At 38.3% G+C, this 16508-nt stretch overlaps 3 protein-coding genes across 15 annotated transcripts in view; 2 read left to right on the top strand and 1 right to left on the bottom strand.

The window, feature by feature from the left end:
- Positions 1–535: 535 nt before the first annotated feature.
- LOC126585810 (uncharacterized) lies at positions 536–8759 on the bottom strand. Of its 12 annotated transcripts, none has more exons than XM_050250352.1 (20): positions 8575–8758; positions 7589–8284; positions 7017–7217; positions 6834–6917; positions 6674–6733; positions 5624–5668; positions 5309–5508; positions 4697–5191; positions 4360–4456; positions 4080–4259; positions 3885–3974; positions 3370–3432; positions 3202–3276; positions 3025–3093; positions 2348–2425; positions 1923–2057; positions 1600–1768; positions 1411–1476; positions 974–1264; positions 536–819 (listed from the first exon to the last, which is right to left on the bottom strand). In XM_050250352.1, exons 2-17 carry the CDS (start codon positions 7934–7936, stop codon positions 1604–1606), a joined length of 2385 nt encoding a protein of 794 aa, XP_050106309.1. In that variant the 5' UTR covers positions 7937–8284; positions 8575–8758; the 3' UTR covers positions 536–819; positions 974–1264; positions 1411–1476; positions 1600–1603. The 12 variants fall into 12 exon arrangements, with proteins under 12 accessions (XP_050106309.1, XP_050106306.1, XP_050106308.1 ...); XM_050250349.1 differs by having other exon boundaries at positions 974–1317; positions 1583–1707; XM_050250351.1 differs by having other exon boundaries at positions 1583–1707.
- Positions 8760–10065: 1306 nt separating this feature from the next.
- On the top strand, positions 10066–13333 carry LOC126584425 (uncharacterized). Its single transcript, XM_050248813.1, has 4 exons — positions 10066–10177; positions 10888–10994; positions 11859–12342; positions 13102–13333. The coding sequence occupies exons 1-4, from the start codon at positions 10066–10068 to the stop codon at positions 13161–13163; spliced, it is 765 nt and encodes a 254-aa protein (XP_050104770.1). The 3' UTR covers positions 13164–13333.
- A 2069-nt stretch (positions 13334–15402) lies between these two features.
- Positions 15403–16508, top strand: part of LOC126585092 (RPM1 interacting protein 13-like) — a 32655-nt gene continuing 31549 nt past the window's right edge. The window contains exon 1 of one of the 2 annotated variants that reach the window (XM_050249485.1): positions 15403–16185. In XM_050249485.1, coding sequence (XP_050105442.1) covers positions 15535–16185 — 651 coding nt within the window. In that variant the 5' untranslated portion in view covers positions 15403–15534. The remainder of the gene's footprint in view (positions 16186–16508) is intronic. The other variant, XM_050249487.1, reaches the window with a different exon arrangement.

The following is a 16508-nucleotide window of genomic DNA, read 5'->3' as shown; positions in this document are numbered from 1 at the left end:
ACACCAGAAGTCCAAAAGCAATGGGGATATAGGACCATGTCTGTGTAATCGGCCTCTGTAACATCATCTTGGTATTCCGGTCGTGGGAAAAACTTCCTCGCAATGCTTTCATGCATCATAATGGTTCTATAGGCCTGGGAATACTGCTCCCTGTCGGAAAGGCAACTCAATGCAGGCTTGCTTATGTGCGTGCTACTACAACTACTCTTCCCTCCGTCTTCCTGGCCTTCTACAAGGCAATGCAGGATCCGGACAATGTTGCTAAAACACCCAAATGATGGGGGGAATGGACGGGATGTTGCACGCTAGGGTTTTGGGGTGGATTTGGTGAGCCACGCTGATCATAAATCATTTGACTTTTTTTTATTTAAAATTAAACACCAATAGTATCTGACGAAAATTGATCGCACGATATACGATAAACAGCTATCCCTAAGATCCTCACAAAGTGGATCCGGAGAGAATCCTCTTCCATGTGAAAGAGCGCTGCTATTTATCCATCCACTTTTTTCAATGACAACTCTATCCTATGTAATATACAAAACTTACGTATTTATTGGGAGACATAAATGGTATGGGCAAACATGATTTAGTTTACTGCTACAACTAGTGTCAATATTTTTCAGGACCCATGATTTTTTCTCTCTTACGTTTTATTGACATCAGAAGCAACATCTTTTATGTCCATTGACATTTACAAGATTTTTGATACGATACAGAAATTCGTTACATCGAACATCATATTCCCGTAAAATATCGGGATTATGATCCTATAGGGTGTGCAATACAATACATTGGTGTGGAGATTTGCACTTTGGACTATAACTTTTGGGGTGTGATATCCACACACCCTTTTTTACTTCTCTCACACCTTTTTTGTTTCAACCGTCGGATCGGATGAATTAAAGAAGATCAACGGACAAAAGTTAACAAGGGTGTATGAGAAGTAAAAAGGGATGTGTGGATAGCACACCCCTAACTTTTATGTTGCAAAGTATTTGCTGCAAGCTTTAGCTAGCAGTTTGCAGAGATAGAAGCTCCCAAACCATGTTAGGTTGAATAAAATTCCTTCGGCAGGCCATCCCAACCGGGCCAGGAGCCATTCCACCCCTTCCCTCCAAGTTACTTGCACCTCGTCCTTCGTCAACAGTTGGAGAAGTCGTTATCCTTGAGACAAATCTTTGAGTTGCAACTTGGAATCTTCGAATGATGTGCTCATTTAACTTCTGTATCAGGTTTCTCTTAGGGGTCACCATTCTCGAAGCTTGACAAACGAGAGTCAGTTAGAACAGTGAACATCTGTGTGTCCACAAATAACTGCACAAGCCGAAAATTGCAAATGAAATAAAAGAGAGGCGATAGGCTACAAATGAAAGATCCAGGAGAAGTTTAGAAAGGATTGCAGGTTACCTTCATAAATTGTCTGTCCTTGCTCGGAAAGGAATCGATAAAGCTATCTTTAAGAAGTAAAGAAACCTGAAAGGACGGTAAAAGATTTACATGTCAAAAAGTGTAACAAGCCATGTACTCTGTGGTATTTTCAGTTTATTTCATCGAGAACTTCTAGGAATATAGAAATTACAGTGTTAGTTTCTCTACCCTGTCACTGTTTGATTGTACACTTGTTATTGTGTAAGACCTTAGATCTGAACAAAGTGATTCCGCGTAGTTCTTCATGACTTCCAAAAACTGGCCTGCAGCTTCGATCTGAAGCATGTAGGAACGAGATATGTATTGGCATTCGTGATAAGTAAAATGCTGGAACTGCCTAGAAAAGTATGATAAATTGTTGAACAATCATTGATTCTAAAACATTTTTCCATAATTTGGTATCTGCATGTGCAATAAAATATGAAGTTTCCAAGTGTAAAGCCAGCAGAATCACGAGCAGAAGCAGTAAGCATGCAAGTATGACAGTAAACCTGCACTTCGTTGCACCTATATACAGGATGCTTTTGAGCAAATGAACCTTCACGCGACAGTCTAGCATGGATGGGCCCTAATTCAGTGGCTAGATCTTTATGTCCTGGAAGTGACGGCAAATGACACATTTTCACCTGCATGAACAAGTAACAGTAAGTACACTCGTTATTCTTAATTTGAATACTGCAAGATGTAAAATATGTTGTAATTCCTCTAAGGTGGCATAAAAAATTGAGCATTCTGTAGTTCTGAAGAGATAATCCCTAAAAGAAAAAAGGACTTCTTGAATGATCAACTCGTTGCTTGACTCGAAGATGCGAGAATTCAAAGATCTTCCCATAGCGTTCTAGAGACACCTACCTCTTTATAAAGCCAGTGATAAGGAAAAAAGTAGCCGAAAAAACTAAATGAGAATAAAAGAAACCTGATCCTTTTGCACATTAACTTGAACAGGATCCGACGTTTTCCTCTTCAGGTCTGCAGGAACCTGTTGTATCCCAATCTGCCATATGACAAGAGCACAAAGGAAATTGAACTAAAATTAATGACAGTTTTTTTATTACAACCCTCAAAATTTAAGTGAGAACTTGACACATGATTTCTCTTGGCAATACAATTAGGATTTTCTATATATACCAGAGAGTAATATAACATTTAGGCACAGAATAGAATTCCGAGAGTTAAAACTATCAGAAGCTTTCTAGAGGGTAATACTTGACGGGATTACCACTTCACTTCAAACCCTAGTTCATAAACAGTACATGCTGTTTCAAAACAAATATTCAAGACTCAGTAATAGGTAAACTAAACAAATCAAAAAGAAAAATTAGATGCGGAATGTTTTAACTGCCTAAGAAGTATATGAATTTGGAGATGACTTGATGACATCCCATTTAGATTTCTGGCTTCATGAATACAGAATATCCAAGCAAAGCAAGGAACTGTTTTTGGTCAAGCCTTAAAGTTAACCGCACATACTAGCATAGCATTAACACCTCACTTGGAAAGATGAATCCTAAAATGTCGAACATTCGGTCTGAGAGAGTAATACAATGAAATACATTTATACAAATACAACTGTAAAAATGAAACGAAACTCACAATAAATGGAACTGGGGCGTCAAGAAAATCAAGTATTTTCCCTGGTAGAACCTGAAGATATTGAAGAAACTTAGAGAAAAACATATTTTCAGGATGTCATCAATGATATCGCTTAAATAATTAACAAGGTTTTAGCTATAAGCAAATATTTTACGTTCAGCAATAAATCAAACTTACAGGAAGCATTAAACTCTGCCATTGAAATGGACGAATCATGGGAATGAGAGACAATACTGTAGCTGATAGCACACCCTGCATTGATTGCAGTGTCAAATGATCAAACGATGAAAATAGAAAGTGCTCTCAGGATTGATGCACGTAACTCCAATACAAACAATTACTTACCAGATTCGGACACACTACCACCACTTGTTTTTCTAGTAATACTCCCGTAAGCAATGACAAAATCTGGCAAAAACACCACTGATGAATCAGTAAGTGTAGACAACAATATTTACTAAGGGGTTGACGGAAAAAAAAAGACTTCTTTTTCCAGGGACAAAAGTGAGCCCACATGCAAATACGCAGTTAGGTTAGAATGTCAAGGGGTCGTATGCCTAACAATTCCAGAAGAGCTATGCTAACAAGTTCCCGTATTTTTTTTCTGTAACTAAACAACAATCCACAAAATATGGTAAATCACATGAAAAGTGAAAAGCTCAAGCATAAACATCATTGTCAGTGTGGTACGGGATTCAAAATGTTTCAGTCTCACAATGGACTTGAATCAAAGGAAAAACAAAAAACTAATTGAGTCACATGGTGCGAATAAATATTGCTTAAAAAGAATCTGGACCAGATGGTAAAAATTATTTACAATCTTAACACCAGCTGAACTCAAGGCAAACATTGAAGCTTACACTTTCAAGGGAGAGAACTCGGCAAATTGTTGCAGTTGTCCATATTGATAGTGCAAGCGCTTCCTCAGCAGCAGCTAACATAACATTGACCTTTAACCAAGTGAAGTAACGTTAAGCCAATATTAAAGAATACAACAAAATTTATAGAGAGAGAGAGAGAGAGAGGCCTTAAAAAATGAGAAATCAACCAAATACCCCAGGATCTTCAAATGAATCAACACTATTCTCATCAAAACCAAGAGCAGCAACTGAAGGTCTCCTATACTCAGTAGCTTGTAGGTGTTCAAGAGGTTGAAAAGAAAACTCACTTCCTCGTTGCGGGAGAGGCAAAGCATGAAAACCACAAAGAATCTGTAATAAATCGTTCTTGTTCTCCTATCATAGAGAGTTGATACAAAAATAACTGTCAAAGGGAAATCAAATTATCAATAATAGAGAAATAAAATTAGTAAGATTGCAGTGTTGGTAAACTCACCCTAGCCCATTCCATTATTAGTTCATCACCAAACTCTTTCTCACACGTTGAGGAAAGGTCATCATCTTCATCCTCCGATACCATGCTTCTAGCTGGACTGCCAAAGATAATAATAGATTATTGAACTTGTACTTGTATGGTAACATGGGAGAGTGGCATCAAGTTATTTTACACGGCATAAAGAATTGAGATTGAAACTAATAATGGAGCTATTCAAGTACTACTTAATCTCATATAGCAGCATATATACAGACATAGCATTAAAAAAAACCCCACTACTTCATCTCTAAAGCATAAAACAATAAATCGAATAGTAGAATAGACATATATTTACCACCTGAATAGAGATTCAGAACTGCCAAGACGCTCCAATGTGCGATTCCTGGTGGAGAAAGATGTCCCAACCTCTGGAGAAGTATGGTCATTTCCATAGATTGCGCATATTCTTTCTGAAGCCTCTGAACGAGTTTCAGAGGCCTCAAAACCATAGTCATCAGAACATTGTGAATCCCTTCTACCATCTTTGTCTAAATACCGTACTTGACAAAAATCTGAACTTTCGCTAGCAGAAACACTTTCAGGGGACTGCAGTTCCCATATCTTGAGTGAAGAAGGTGGAGTCTCATCCTCCGGTCTGATTCCTGCACCAGCAACTGTAAGTGCAATTGAACTGTTCACTGGTATTGCGGAGTCCATCCAATTATCAAAAGACTCCCTCTCAGGGGACTCATTATCATAATCTTGTACTTTGGGCAATGTAGGGACAAAATCATTGAGGGCCATTTCACTAGCAAATTGTGTTATTCGCTTCAGACGCTCCTGTTGAATGATACTGCATCATCCAAGTAAAATGCGGTGAAATGCATTGATTTTTTTACAAGGATAAATAAAATTTTGAAATGTCTATACTATACTTACAAATTATAGAGAAATAAAAACTACAACTCACCTATTCAGCATCTCGTAATGTAACTCAAAAAAAGGAACTCTGGATAGCACACAGTAGCATCGAGGTGCAGAAACCAAAAAGCGGAAGAGTCCTCCTGTCGAATGAGAATTAGGTGATGAGATGCCTAAGATAGCAGGAGGCCTCTGAACAATTTCTGACACGTGCAGGCAAACACCATAAAGTGTTGCATTGTCTGCCACCTGATCAAAGGGTATTACCTTTTTAGTAACCGTGTGTGCTACAAACATATGTAAATAGCAAGCTGAAATAACAACTGTACAAATCTTCAAAGGGGACAAAATGAACATAAGATACCTTGAGTGAGAAAATAAATGATAAATCATCTTTGCCTAAATGCTCCTGTCGAGAATATCTGATAATTAGAGTGCTATCTGTGTTTTATATTTAAATATTTATGTAAAACTAATCGATAAATAATGAAATGAAACATAAAGTGGAAAATCAGTCTGCAAACTCTAAATGGACACGACTCACAATGATTTTTTCGAGGCCACACATAACTGATTAAACTTAGGACCCATTTTAAAACAATTGATCTTGTTTTAGCTTCTGATGTTCAATGGTAATATCAGAGCTTTATCCCCAGGGGTCTTGTGTTTGAAACCTCATATCCTTGTTACCCTACTTATTTATTAGTTTTAAAAGTGCAGGTTGGGACTGAACCTGCGTTTCTCCATCAACATGTATGGTTGCCTTTCCACGTGCAAGATCGACTGCACGCGAAAAAGCATGTTAGCTTGATACACATTGGTGGCTCATTTCCTAACTGTTTAGCATTAAGATATGAGCGAGCAAAAATAAAAGGAAAAGGTAATTTTGTGTCACCTACTCTCCATTGTTCAATACCAATTACACTTTGTATTCTTTTGTTTTTCACTTGGTTATTTTGTAGAAAAAGAAAATTTAGATGCAGAAGTATAACGAAAAGGCAATAAAAAGGCTACAGGCTCTACTTTTCCTCATACAGTGTTTATGTTACTGTGCTATTAGTACCTAGATTGTGAACACCAGGCCCTGTACGACAATATTGTCAGAGACGCAAATTTGAAGTTTTACAAAATCTCGATATTTTTTCCTTCCTTTTTTTTTTCCAAAGGACCAATTTCAATTTTTTTAAACAATTTTCAGATTTTATAAATATAAAAAAAAACTGAACCAAAGTCAAACCAAACCGAAGATAGCTCAGTAATTTCAGTTCAATTTTTTGTTTTGGTAAAAAATCTAACCGATTGAAACTGAACCAACCCCTACAAGAAGTTGTGTTTTGTGACGAGATAAAATGAAGAGAAATTGAAAAGTTGATGAATATATATGTAATAGATTATGAGACACGTTTTCGTGTACCTGTCCATAAACAACTTGATTTAAATCACTTAGTGACGGAGTCTTCTCCAATAACCGTGCCTGTAAGAGAACAGTATATTATATCAATGCAACATAAGTGTTAAATAAATACAAGATAATGAGTGAATTTAAAATTAATGGAAAATGAGCAATATCAAACCTTAACCCCTCCAGGAAAACAAAAGGAAGCTAAATCTGTCAAACGCATATCAAACCGCTTCCCAGGAGGATATTTAAAAAGTATCTGTAGTTCCAGTAAAACATTCAGGAACATATAAATTATCATCGCATGCCAAAGAGAAACAAAGTTCCTGGGAACTTCTGATGCAGTTATACGCCCAACCTGAGGTTCTAATGTAGGAATTGGAGGTCCCCGCTGCTGTAGCAATTTAAGGTCAACAATTCCGCAATTTATCATCTCCATCTCCCATTTCTTTCTTTTAACAAATGCATCCTCCGCAGTGTCAAGGTTAGCATCAGGATGAAGCCCCGCAATAATAAAATGCTCAAAGAGTGAAGTTGGCTCGGTATATTTTATATGGCCCTAGAACGGCATAATCATAAAACTTTAGTAAATTAGACAGACAATTAAACCAGTAAAGAAAAGAGATTTTTTAAGCAATAACATTCAAGCATCGCGGGGGAAACTGGTTCCAAGATTTTTATAATCGCTACATTTAATCATTTACTTTTTCTAGTTTTCATGTCTGATTATGCAATCAAAAATCCTACACCTATATTCATAAACAAAGAAGAGGAAAAAAAGGTTACTTTCTTACACAATAGATTAAGTTTAAACCGTCTTTATTTACTATTACTCGATAGCATGAAATTCTCGAGTAATCAAGTTCTGTTTTCTGTTTTTCCTTTTTTGTGTAGCAACAATGTATCAAGCAATGCCATAGAAAAGGATACCTTTGATTTGGAGTAACGCTGATACCACTGGCGTTTTTGGTTTGCCAAAACCTCAGGATTGAAAGACAACCGCAAACCATCCCGCGAACTTCCACCCCATCTCCAAGCCTTCTGCATCTGAGTTTTCAATTTTTGAAAGCTATTGCTCCGTCTGTGTGTCGTAGTTACAACTTCACTTTGGGAGCGCGTATGCCCCGGTGCCAGTGGTGGCATGCTCGATTTACCTGAGACCACATTTTGCAGTGTTTCCCCTGCCACTTTAAATGCCCCCTCAGATATTTCCTGCAAAACCTGAGCAGGCGACGGAGGCCGCTCTTCGTATGCTTCACCATCTTCTTTACCCTCCATTTTAAAACCCTTATCTAATCTTTATAAAATGCTCATTTCACCGAATTAATACGCGTCGCTCCATTGTTTAAAAAATCCCAAAACCAGCATACATTCAACCCATTTTACTATTTCTTATCACTCCAACATTCCGACCCACAATAACAAGACCCAGATGCAAACAAAAAAAAACACGAAATCCGAAAGGATTCTCTCCTTAAATGTGTTTGATCCTCGATTTCGCAAAAACCCAGATCACAGAAGCATTCAATCTACTCACAAAATCCACAAATTTATGTCCTTTGCGCACCAACTCCACTGTTTTGAATACAAGTTTTGAACTTTTTAATCAGGCAAACAATTTGCACCCTGAAAGTACCCATAGAATGTGAAGCAAAGCACAAAATTCAATACAAACACAATAATAATGCAGAGAAATGAAAGAGCAAAAAATCAGGCATTTATGAATTTCAAATAAATTTCAAAATTTGTGAATGCTATCATCATTGATTTGTAACTGAAACAGAAGATGAAGGGGCATAATTCAGATGGTAACTGCATGAGGAAATTAAATATCATAATGCAGATTAATAAGAAAAAATGAGTAAATAAAACAAATAAAAATTCATATTAGGCTGGGATTTGAGAAATATTAGTACCTCTTTGTTTGGTTTCAAATGGATTGTCCTTCAGAGAGAGAGAGAGAGAGAGAGAGAGAGAGAGAGAGTTGCTAAATTTGGAATGGGGTTGTATAAAGAGAGAGGAGAGGAAGGTTTTATTTAGGACGAGGTGGTCTGTGAAAGCAGGGGGCGGAAGTTAGACAAACCCAAGGGACAAGGATGTGGCGAGAGCGAACAGAAAAAAGGAAAAGACAACTCAGGTAGAAATCGAAATTCAGAGAATATCTGAAACCACCCCTTGATTTTCACATATTCGCTATTGCACCATGCAGACATTTTCAGTTTTCTTATCGGGACAAAAGAAGATAAAACAAAAAAGGTCTTGTTATTTTTTGGACCATATGCCGTTACAAACAAATATATATATATATATATTTTTTTTTTTGGTTATTCTATACGAAAAGAAAATTTACGTGGATGTGGATGCACCCTATTCATTATATATAATTGGATATTGTTCCTAAGGAACTTAGAATTTAAGTGATTAAGAACATTTAATTTACACAATAAATTTTATATTTGATTTAGGATTTTCCCCCTATCAGTTGTATATTACAAAAACAAAATAAACTGTCTAAGAGAACTATCATTTATACTGCCCATTTTAAAGCATTTCTAACAAAATTGAAATTATGAACAATATTATAATTAATTATATATTATCCAGTTTCTAATAGAAGAAATGTCGCATGATGGGATCCTTAGTATGTTGCTAAAATGGAAGGAGCAACTTTTTAAGAGCTGCTTAGTATTACGGTCTGGTGGTATTCTTCTTTACTTGGAAGTGAAAGGTCTTAGGTTCGAATCTCGTGAATGGCGAATTCGATATCAAATTAGGTTGCCTATTGTGTGGTTTAGCAGAACTCCCCCTTTCCTAGTGTAAAAATATCGATGTACTAATAAAAAAAGTTATTTTGTAAGAGTGTCACATCCCTGCCCGGGCGGGACCACTTTCTGAGCTCGACTCCGTCCTAGCATGATATTGTCCGCTTTGGGCTTCAACCATGTCATCACGGTTTTGTTTCTGGGAACTCACGAGCAACTTCCCAGTGGGTCACCCATCATAGAGTCCTAGCATGATATTGTCCGCTTTGGGCTTCGACCATGCCATCACAGTTTTGTTTCTGGGAACTCACACGAGAACTTCCTAGTGGGTCATCCATCTTTGGGAGTGCTCTGGCCACCTTCTCGCTTAACTTCGAAGTTCCGACGGAACCCGAAGCCAGTAAGTTCCCAAAAGGCCTCGTGCTAGGTAGAGATGAGAATGTACATATAAGGCTTACAGGATCCACTCCCCTGGATGATGTGGGATGTTACAAAGAAACTTTTTGGTGTTCTCTTTTGTTTCTTTTTTATTCGCACTGTGTAATTATTTTTACGTAACGAGTATTTTATTTAAGATTATGTTTTTGTTCTTGATAAAATAAAACACCTTATTCCTATAAAAACAAAAAAAATGTATGTTGCTAAATGGAATCACCTCCTACAAATTATGTGAAGTGTAATATTAAAGGGAAGTGGCTGAGGTCAACGAGGGTTGGCTTGGTTGGTAAGTTTCATGCCTTCTGTGTTGCCCACCAAGGTTTGAGTTTCACTATCAATAGTTCCAGTTGATGCGTGATCTGTAAATTCCTACGTAAATCCATATATACATTTGGCAGTTGATAGTTAGGTGACACATGTAACTACGTCTACCTCGAAGTTGTTGGTATGCACTGGTGCTGATTACGGGATTAACCAATTTCCCCTTAACTTTTTTGAAATTGAAAGAGCCCCTCCTTAAGATAGTTTCCCATAAAAAAAAAAAAAAAAAAAAAATATATATATATATATATATATATATATATATATAAGACAATATATTAATACTAGAAAGCAATAACTTTCAAAACAAATTTGAAAACCTGTGCAATTGCAACTTTTGTTCTCCCCACCCCTCTCTAAAAGTTACCTCTAACTTAATCATAACTCATTTCTCATTGTCACCACTTCGACTATTCCTAACTACATAAAAGAATGTAGCATGAATACTTTCCATGATGTATTAGAAAGTAATGGGTAATATGCATACTTCCATGATGCATTCCTAACTACATAATATTAACTAAATAAATAAATAAAAATAAGAGGGGCTCCCCATGTAGAAGAGAGTAATGGGTGGAATTACGTCATTATAAAAAACCCCAAGGCCTAAAACGCAATTATAAAAAAAGTTAAAAAAGTATCATAATCGTAATAACTTCCACTAACAAAAAATGTTTTTGGCTTTAACATCCGACGTGTCGTGTGCAGAAAGTACCCCACTTCCACCGGACAAAACTGTAAATGCCGTTGCGATGCTGTTGTGTTGTAAGTCGAATGATCCTGACCGTCGAATTTTGCACCGAATTAAATATAGGGTAAATTACATAATACCTTTTCATATTTGAAATATATTACAATCTCATACAACATTTTTAAAATATTTCACTTTCGTACCTTACGTACTATTTTATTTCAAAATAATACCTCTGTTACATTTTTCATCTATTGATCCGTTAAGCGCTAACGTGGTTGCCATATGGCTGCCAAATGTGTGCCACGTGACAAAAAAAATAATTTTTTAATTTAAAAAAAAAACATGAATCTTCTTAAAAAAACAAAACTTAGAAGATGTAGAACCCACCCCCACAACCTCTCCCCACCCCTCTTCTCCCTCCCAAGCCTCCCAACTAGGGGTGGGTTCAAATAACCGAAAAAAACCGAAAACCAAACCGAACCGAGGCCGAAAAAAAACCGAACCGAAACTGCCAAACCGAACCGAACCGAATCTGGCTGGTTCGGTTTCGGTTTTTAAGGTTCGGAAACCGAACCGAACCGAACAGATATATATATTTAATTTTTTTTCAATATTATAAATAATTTAGTGATACAATCATAACAAGACATAACCAGTTACCAAGTTGGTTTGCTTGAAACTCTTCAAGCCCCTGCGCATGGGTTCGAATCCTTATGCCTCCAAGGTTTCAGAAAAGTTTTTTAGTTTTTTTTAGCAATCAACAAACCTTTTAAGTTTTAACCCTAGCCGCACCTTTTATTTTTTTCATTCCTCTCTTCTCTCTCTCATTCCCTGCCTCCAGTGTAACCTAGCCCAGTAACCCTCTCGCGCAGCCGAGCCTCATCTCTCTCACTCTCTCTGTCTCTCTGTGAAGAGCTTCATCGAAGCCAAGCGCAAGGAACGCGAGGCTCGCGAGAAGGACGAGTAGTACTGGTGCGAGGTGAAGGGCAGCAAATCCCCCGCGGCCAAGAAGCGCGAGGAAGATGACGGCGTCCTTGGAGCGAAGGGAGCACCGCCAAGAGGAGGAGGAGGAGGAAAGGCGGCGGTGGGGGAGGAAGTTGGAGGTGTCGTAGATTTGGGGGTTCTCGGGGATTGGGCTTTGAAGGATTTGAAGGATTTGGGGGTCACCGACTCCCTGGGATGGCTGCAACGAGAATGCTTCATCAGCAAATCCCCCGTGGCCAAGAAGCGCGAGGAAGAAGCCGAGAAGCTGGCGGAGGCTGCCACGCGGAAGTCCGAGGCCCGCCGATTAGCGGATCTGGAGGAGAAGGATCTCGAAAAAGAGGAGCAGGCGGCGTTGGAGAAGAATTCGGATGAGGTGAAGAAGAAGCAGAGCCGTACGGTCGAGGAGGAGGAGTATGAAAGGATGGTGGTGGTGGAGAATAAGAAACGGGATGATTCGTTTAGGAGGCTCAAGGCTTCGTTTAAGGGTGAGCTTTTTTTTTCTGTTATTGGGAGAATTTAGGGTTTGTTTGGTTAGGGGTACTGGATTACATCGGTTTAAATTTCATTTTGGATAGTAATGCATTCGGATTCATAATAGAATTGTTGTAGTTTGTATTGAATAACTGAGCTTTAGGAATTAGGAATGGTACTGTACTAGCTTGAAGCTCTGGGAATTATTTGAGTAAGAAATCCGACTCAGCATTGAAAACATGCGACTCGGTGTTGTTTGAGTACGAGATGGGTTCCGTTCTGCAGATGCTTTGACTTAGATGTGTACGAGATGGGTTCTGTAGATGTTTTGTATAAGATTTTAGTACTACACAGGATGTGAGGAAGAAGAGTTGAAGTCATTAGCAATGCTGTCTTAAATCTGTCAAATTTTGCCATGGCATGGACTGTCTTTAGCTTATTCAAGTCACAAGGCTTGTTTACGTTTTGTTATAAATAATACAAACTGTTGCGTTTTTGCTCTAACATGGTTCATTAGTTAATTTTTCAATACAGCAGATGAACCTTTAAGGGAAGTATGTGAGAGTTTTTTCTCGTTGCATGTTTAGTTTGTAGATCCAGATACTTTGAACTAAGGTGTCATTGTTTTCTTCGCTAGTAACTATGTACTATAGTTGCTGGAAATTTCAATTATGCCAAGTATGTGTGCCAAAAATATAATCTGAAATTTCAATTATGCCAAGTATGTGTGCCAATTATGTCATGTTCTTATTTTTATTTTTATTTGTATGTAGAAATGGCAAGGGGAAGCTCAAAGAAAGGTGATATGTTGCCTCCTAGGCCGCCTATGCGTTGAGCTTGAGCTTGAAGACTTGGAAGATTTTATTTGTGCAAGACATGAAGTGATGAAACCTTGAAGGTTTATTTGACTTGTGTGATGTTTAAATTTGGACTTTTTGAAGACTTAAACTTTGATGTTTAATTTGGACTTTTTGAAGACTTAAACTTGATTGATGATTGATTCTATTTCTAGTTGGACTTTAAGTTTTATGAGACTTTTAGTTTTATGAGACTTTATACGTAGAGATGGAAACATGTCATATTTTCTATTTCTATATTATGTTGTGCTTGTTTTGCATTTTTTGGAGGAAAAAAAAAAAAAAAACCCAAAAAAAAGCCGAAACCGAACCGAAAAAAAAAACCGAACCGAAAAAAACCGAAAAAAATTTGGGCCGAACCGAACCGAACCGAAATTTCGGTTTTGGCAAAAAACCGAACCGATAAGAACCGAACCCAGCCCTACTCCCAACCACCTCCCTCTCCTCCACTTTCTTCACCTCCCCTCCCATCCAAAAACGAACCCCACCCCCACCTTCCCGAGCCCTTTCTACTCTTCACCCCCACCCCCTTTCCCCCCGCACCCACCCTCGCACACGCACCTACCCTCCCTCCGCACCCACCCTCTTCCCTCCTCTACACACCCCACTCCTTAAATCCACACCCATTCCTCCCATTTTCACCTCACGAACCCGGCGATGGCGGCGTAGACAGGATTTGGGTTTTTTTTTTGGGTTGAAGGTAGGGGGTTGGGGGAAGAAGATAGGGAAGTAGGATGGGGGAAAAGACAAACTAAATGTTTTTTTTTTTTTTTTGAGTTGCAAGGGAAAAAAGATGAAGATGGGGGAGACGAGATAAGGATGAGGAGGGGGAAGACGAACTGAAGAGCATTTTTTTTTCCTGGGTTGCAAGGGGAAAAAGATGAAGATGGAGGAGGAGGAGGAGGAGGAGGGGAAGGAGGTGCGTCTACGTGGGTTGTGGAGGGATAAGGTTTATGGGTTTGGGTGTTGCAGGGAGGTGTGTTTCAGCTTTTATTTTTATTTAGAAGATTCAGGTTTTTTTTTATAAAAAATTAAAAAAAAAAAATTTTGCCACGTGGCACAAATATGGCAGCCACTTCAGCGCTTAACAGATCAATTGATAGAAAATGTAACGGAGATATTATTTTGAAATAAAATAGTATGTGAGGTATGAAAGTGCAATGTTTTAAAGATGTTGTATGAGATTGTAATAGACTTCAAATCTGAATGGTATTATGTAATTTACCCTTAAATATAATTAATAATTAGTCGCAGGAAATCCTCCTAGGTTTTACTGATCAGCATGTGCCTTTTTCTAGGTAATTGTTTATTAAAACCGACTTTTGGCGCCAATTCTGGACACCTTACTGACAAATATGGATTCTCTACTCTCTTTAATCTAAATCATTTTAAAAATGTTTAGTATTTATCTTTATTTGTAAGTGAAAAATTTTAGATTCGATTCTCGTAAAAAACGATTTGAATCATATTATTGTTAGTTCATTGTAAGGGTAAGTGTAAGATCCCACATCGTCCAGGGGTGAGGATCCTGCAAGCCTTATATGTATATTCCCATCTCTACCTAGCACGAAGTCTTTTGGGAGTTCATTGGCTTCGGATTTCATCGGAACTCCGAAGTTAAGCGAGCTCGCACGAGAGCAATCCCATGATAGGTGACCCACTGGGAAGTTCTCGTGTGAGTTCCCAGAAACAAAACCGTGAGGGTGTGGTCAGGGCCCAAAGCGAATAATATCATGTTACGGTGGAGTCAAGCCGGGGATAGGTGGTGGCTGGTCCAGGATGTGACAGTAAGCCAACTCCCCTCACTTAGCATATATAATATTATTTGTTTAAAAAAAAAGGTAATACGGAAGATCAAAATTTTAAACTAAATTTGTAAACTAAATGATGTGTCACAGATAATAAATAAGCACATTAATCAACGCTTAAGTAATAATTTAATCATTAACAACCATATCATTAGATTTACAATTTTAATTTAAAAAATTTAATCTCCCTACTATTAAAAAAAAAAAGAATTAAAGTTGTGCCACAAATTTAATAAGCTTTACTTTTTTTTATTGTTTTTGCTCAACAACCTTTCCTCTTTTCCACGAATTTTCATTGGTGATTCAATTGGGTTTGAATAAAAGAAATAAAAAAATAAAAAAAGACTGATTAAATATGTGACAGAAGTTTAAATGATTAGATTCCTTTTGAATGGTCTACAGATTTAAGAAGGAATGTGACTTTACGGAAAGATTCTCATAAACAGAAGTTATTAGATTTCCTTGGTCTTCCTTCCTTCTCTCTCTTGTATGTGTGTGTAATACTTAAGGTTGAGCTAGGGTTGAGATTAGGGTTTTATCAATGGTATCACCCGTATTGAATTCTGGATTCCCTTCCTTGCGCGCTCGCCAATCCGCTGCCACTTGCGACTCTGCCATGGAAACTCGCGTTGCTTCCTTGGAGGCTATCATCGCCTCTTTACCTTCCCTCATCGCCACTGCGATCGACAATGCCTTCGAAAAGGCCTTCACCAAGGCCTTCGAAAAGGCCTTCACCAAAGCCTTCGATGCCTCTCTTGAAAAGTTTCGTCGGGAAATGCTCTCTCGAGGTGCCGGGGAAGGCATCTCTGCCCCTCTTGCCGGCGATCATCATGCTTCTCCTGCAACTGATCCGATCCAGCTACCTCGGAGCCCAATCTGTGCTGAAGGAGCCCAATCGCGTATCTCCGACGACCAACTGGGTCGGATCGACCTGGATGAGGAGGACAACTTTGATTGTGTATCGGAGCTTCTGGAATCCGTCGACAAGGTAACCGACGACGATGATTCCGATGACGTTGTGTTGATTAGTGAGGTCAACTCAAAGCCTAGCCAAAAGTCTTCGAAACGGACGGTGGCGGATGATGACGATGATTGTGTGGTCTTGGACGGCGACCCGGATAAGCCCGTTTCGGTGGTGGAGGATTCGGGTAGCGGCTCCGACGAGTTGATTGTGGTTGGGGAAACGGGGCAGGTATAAATTCGACCTGGTTTTGGTTTATGTACGATTTGCATTGTTTGGTTGGTTTAGTTTACCTGAATTGGAAGTTAGAGAAAGATAACTAAATGCTTTGGAAGTTTTTTTTATTGTTGGTTTGATTAGAGAATTTAAAGAAATTTAATTTCAACTGAAGGGTTGCGGTTATCGTATCTTAATAATTTTTCGACTTGTGCTTAACTCTGTTTGGTTGTCATGAAAACGTAGCAAGCTGATTAGTTGAGGCATTAAGTTTTGGGTTAGGCTAATGATATTGTTGTCATATGAAAGAGGAACAATCGAAGACTTGTTTTTCTACT

Source organism: Malus sylvestris, chromosome 10 (assembly GCF_916048215.2).
Source record: "Malus sylvestris chromosome 10, drMalSylv7.2, whole genome shotgun sequence".
In the NCBI taxonomy this organism is placed as follows: domain Eukaryota; kingdom Viridiplantae; phylum Streptophyta; class Magnoliopsida; order Rosales; family Rosaceae; genus Malus; species Malus sylvestris.
The sequence above is the reverse complement of the archived record's forward strand: the minus strand, read 5'-3'. Positions and strand labels throughout refer to the sequence as shown.

Excerpts from the sequence above, each read along its gene's own strand:
- LOC126584425 (XM_050248813.1), top strand. The coding sequence starts at position 10,066 with ATGGAATCACCTCCTACAAATTATGTGAAGTGTAATATTAAAGGGAAG. Across the intron at positions 10,178-10,887 it reads CTTCTGTGTTGCCCACCAAG|AAAGTACCCCACTTCCACCG; the intron begins GTTTGAGTTTCA and ends TGTCGTGTGCAG. Across the intron at positions 10,995-11,858 it reads TGCACCGAATTAAATATAGG|GGCAGCAAATCCCCCGCGGC; the intron begins GTAAATTACATA and ends TGCGAGGTGAAG.
- LOC126585810 (XM_050250346.1), bottom strand. The coding sequence starts at position 7,936 with ATGGAGGGTAAAGAAGATGGTGAAGCATACGAAGAGCGGCCTCCGTCG. Across the intron at positions 4,260-4,359 it reads TAATAATGGAATGGGCTAGG|GAGAACAAGAACGATTTATT; the intron begins GTGAGTTTACCA and ends TCTCTATGATAG. Across the intron at positions 1,477-1,599 it reads TACAATCAAACAGTGACAGG|GTTTCTTTACTTCTTAAAGA; the intron begins GTAGAGAAACTA and ends CCGTCCTTTCAG.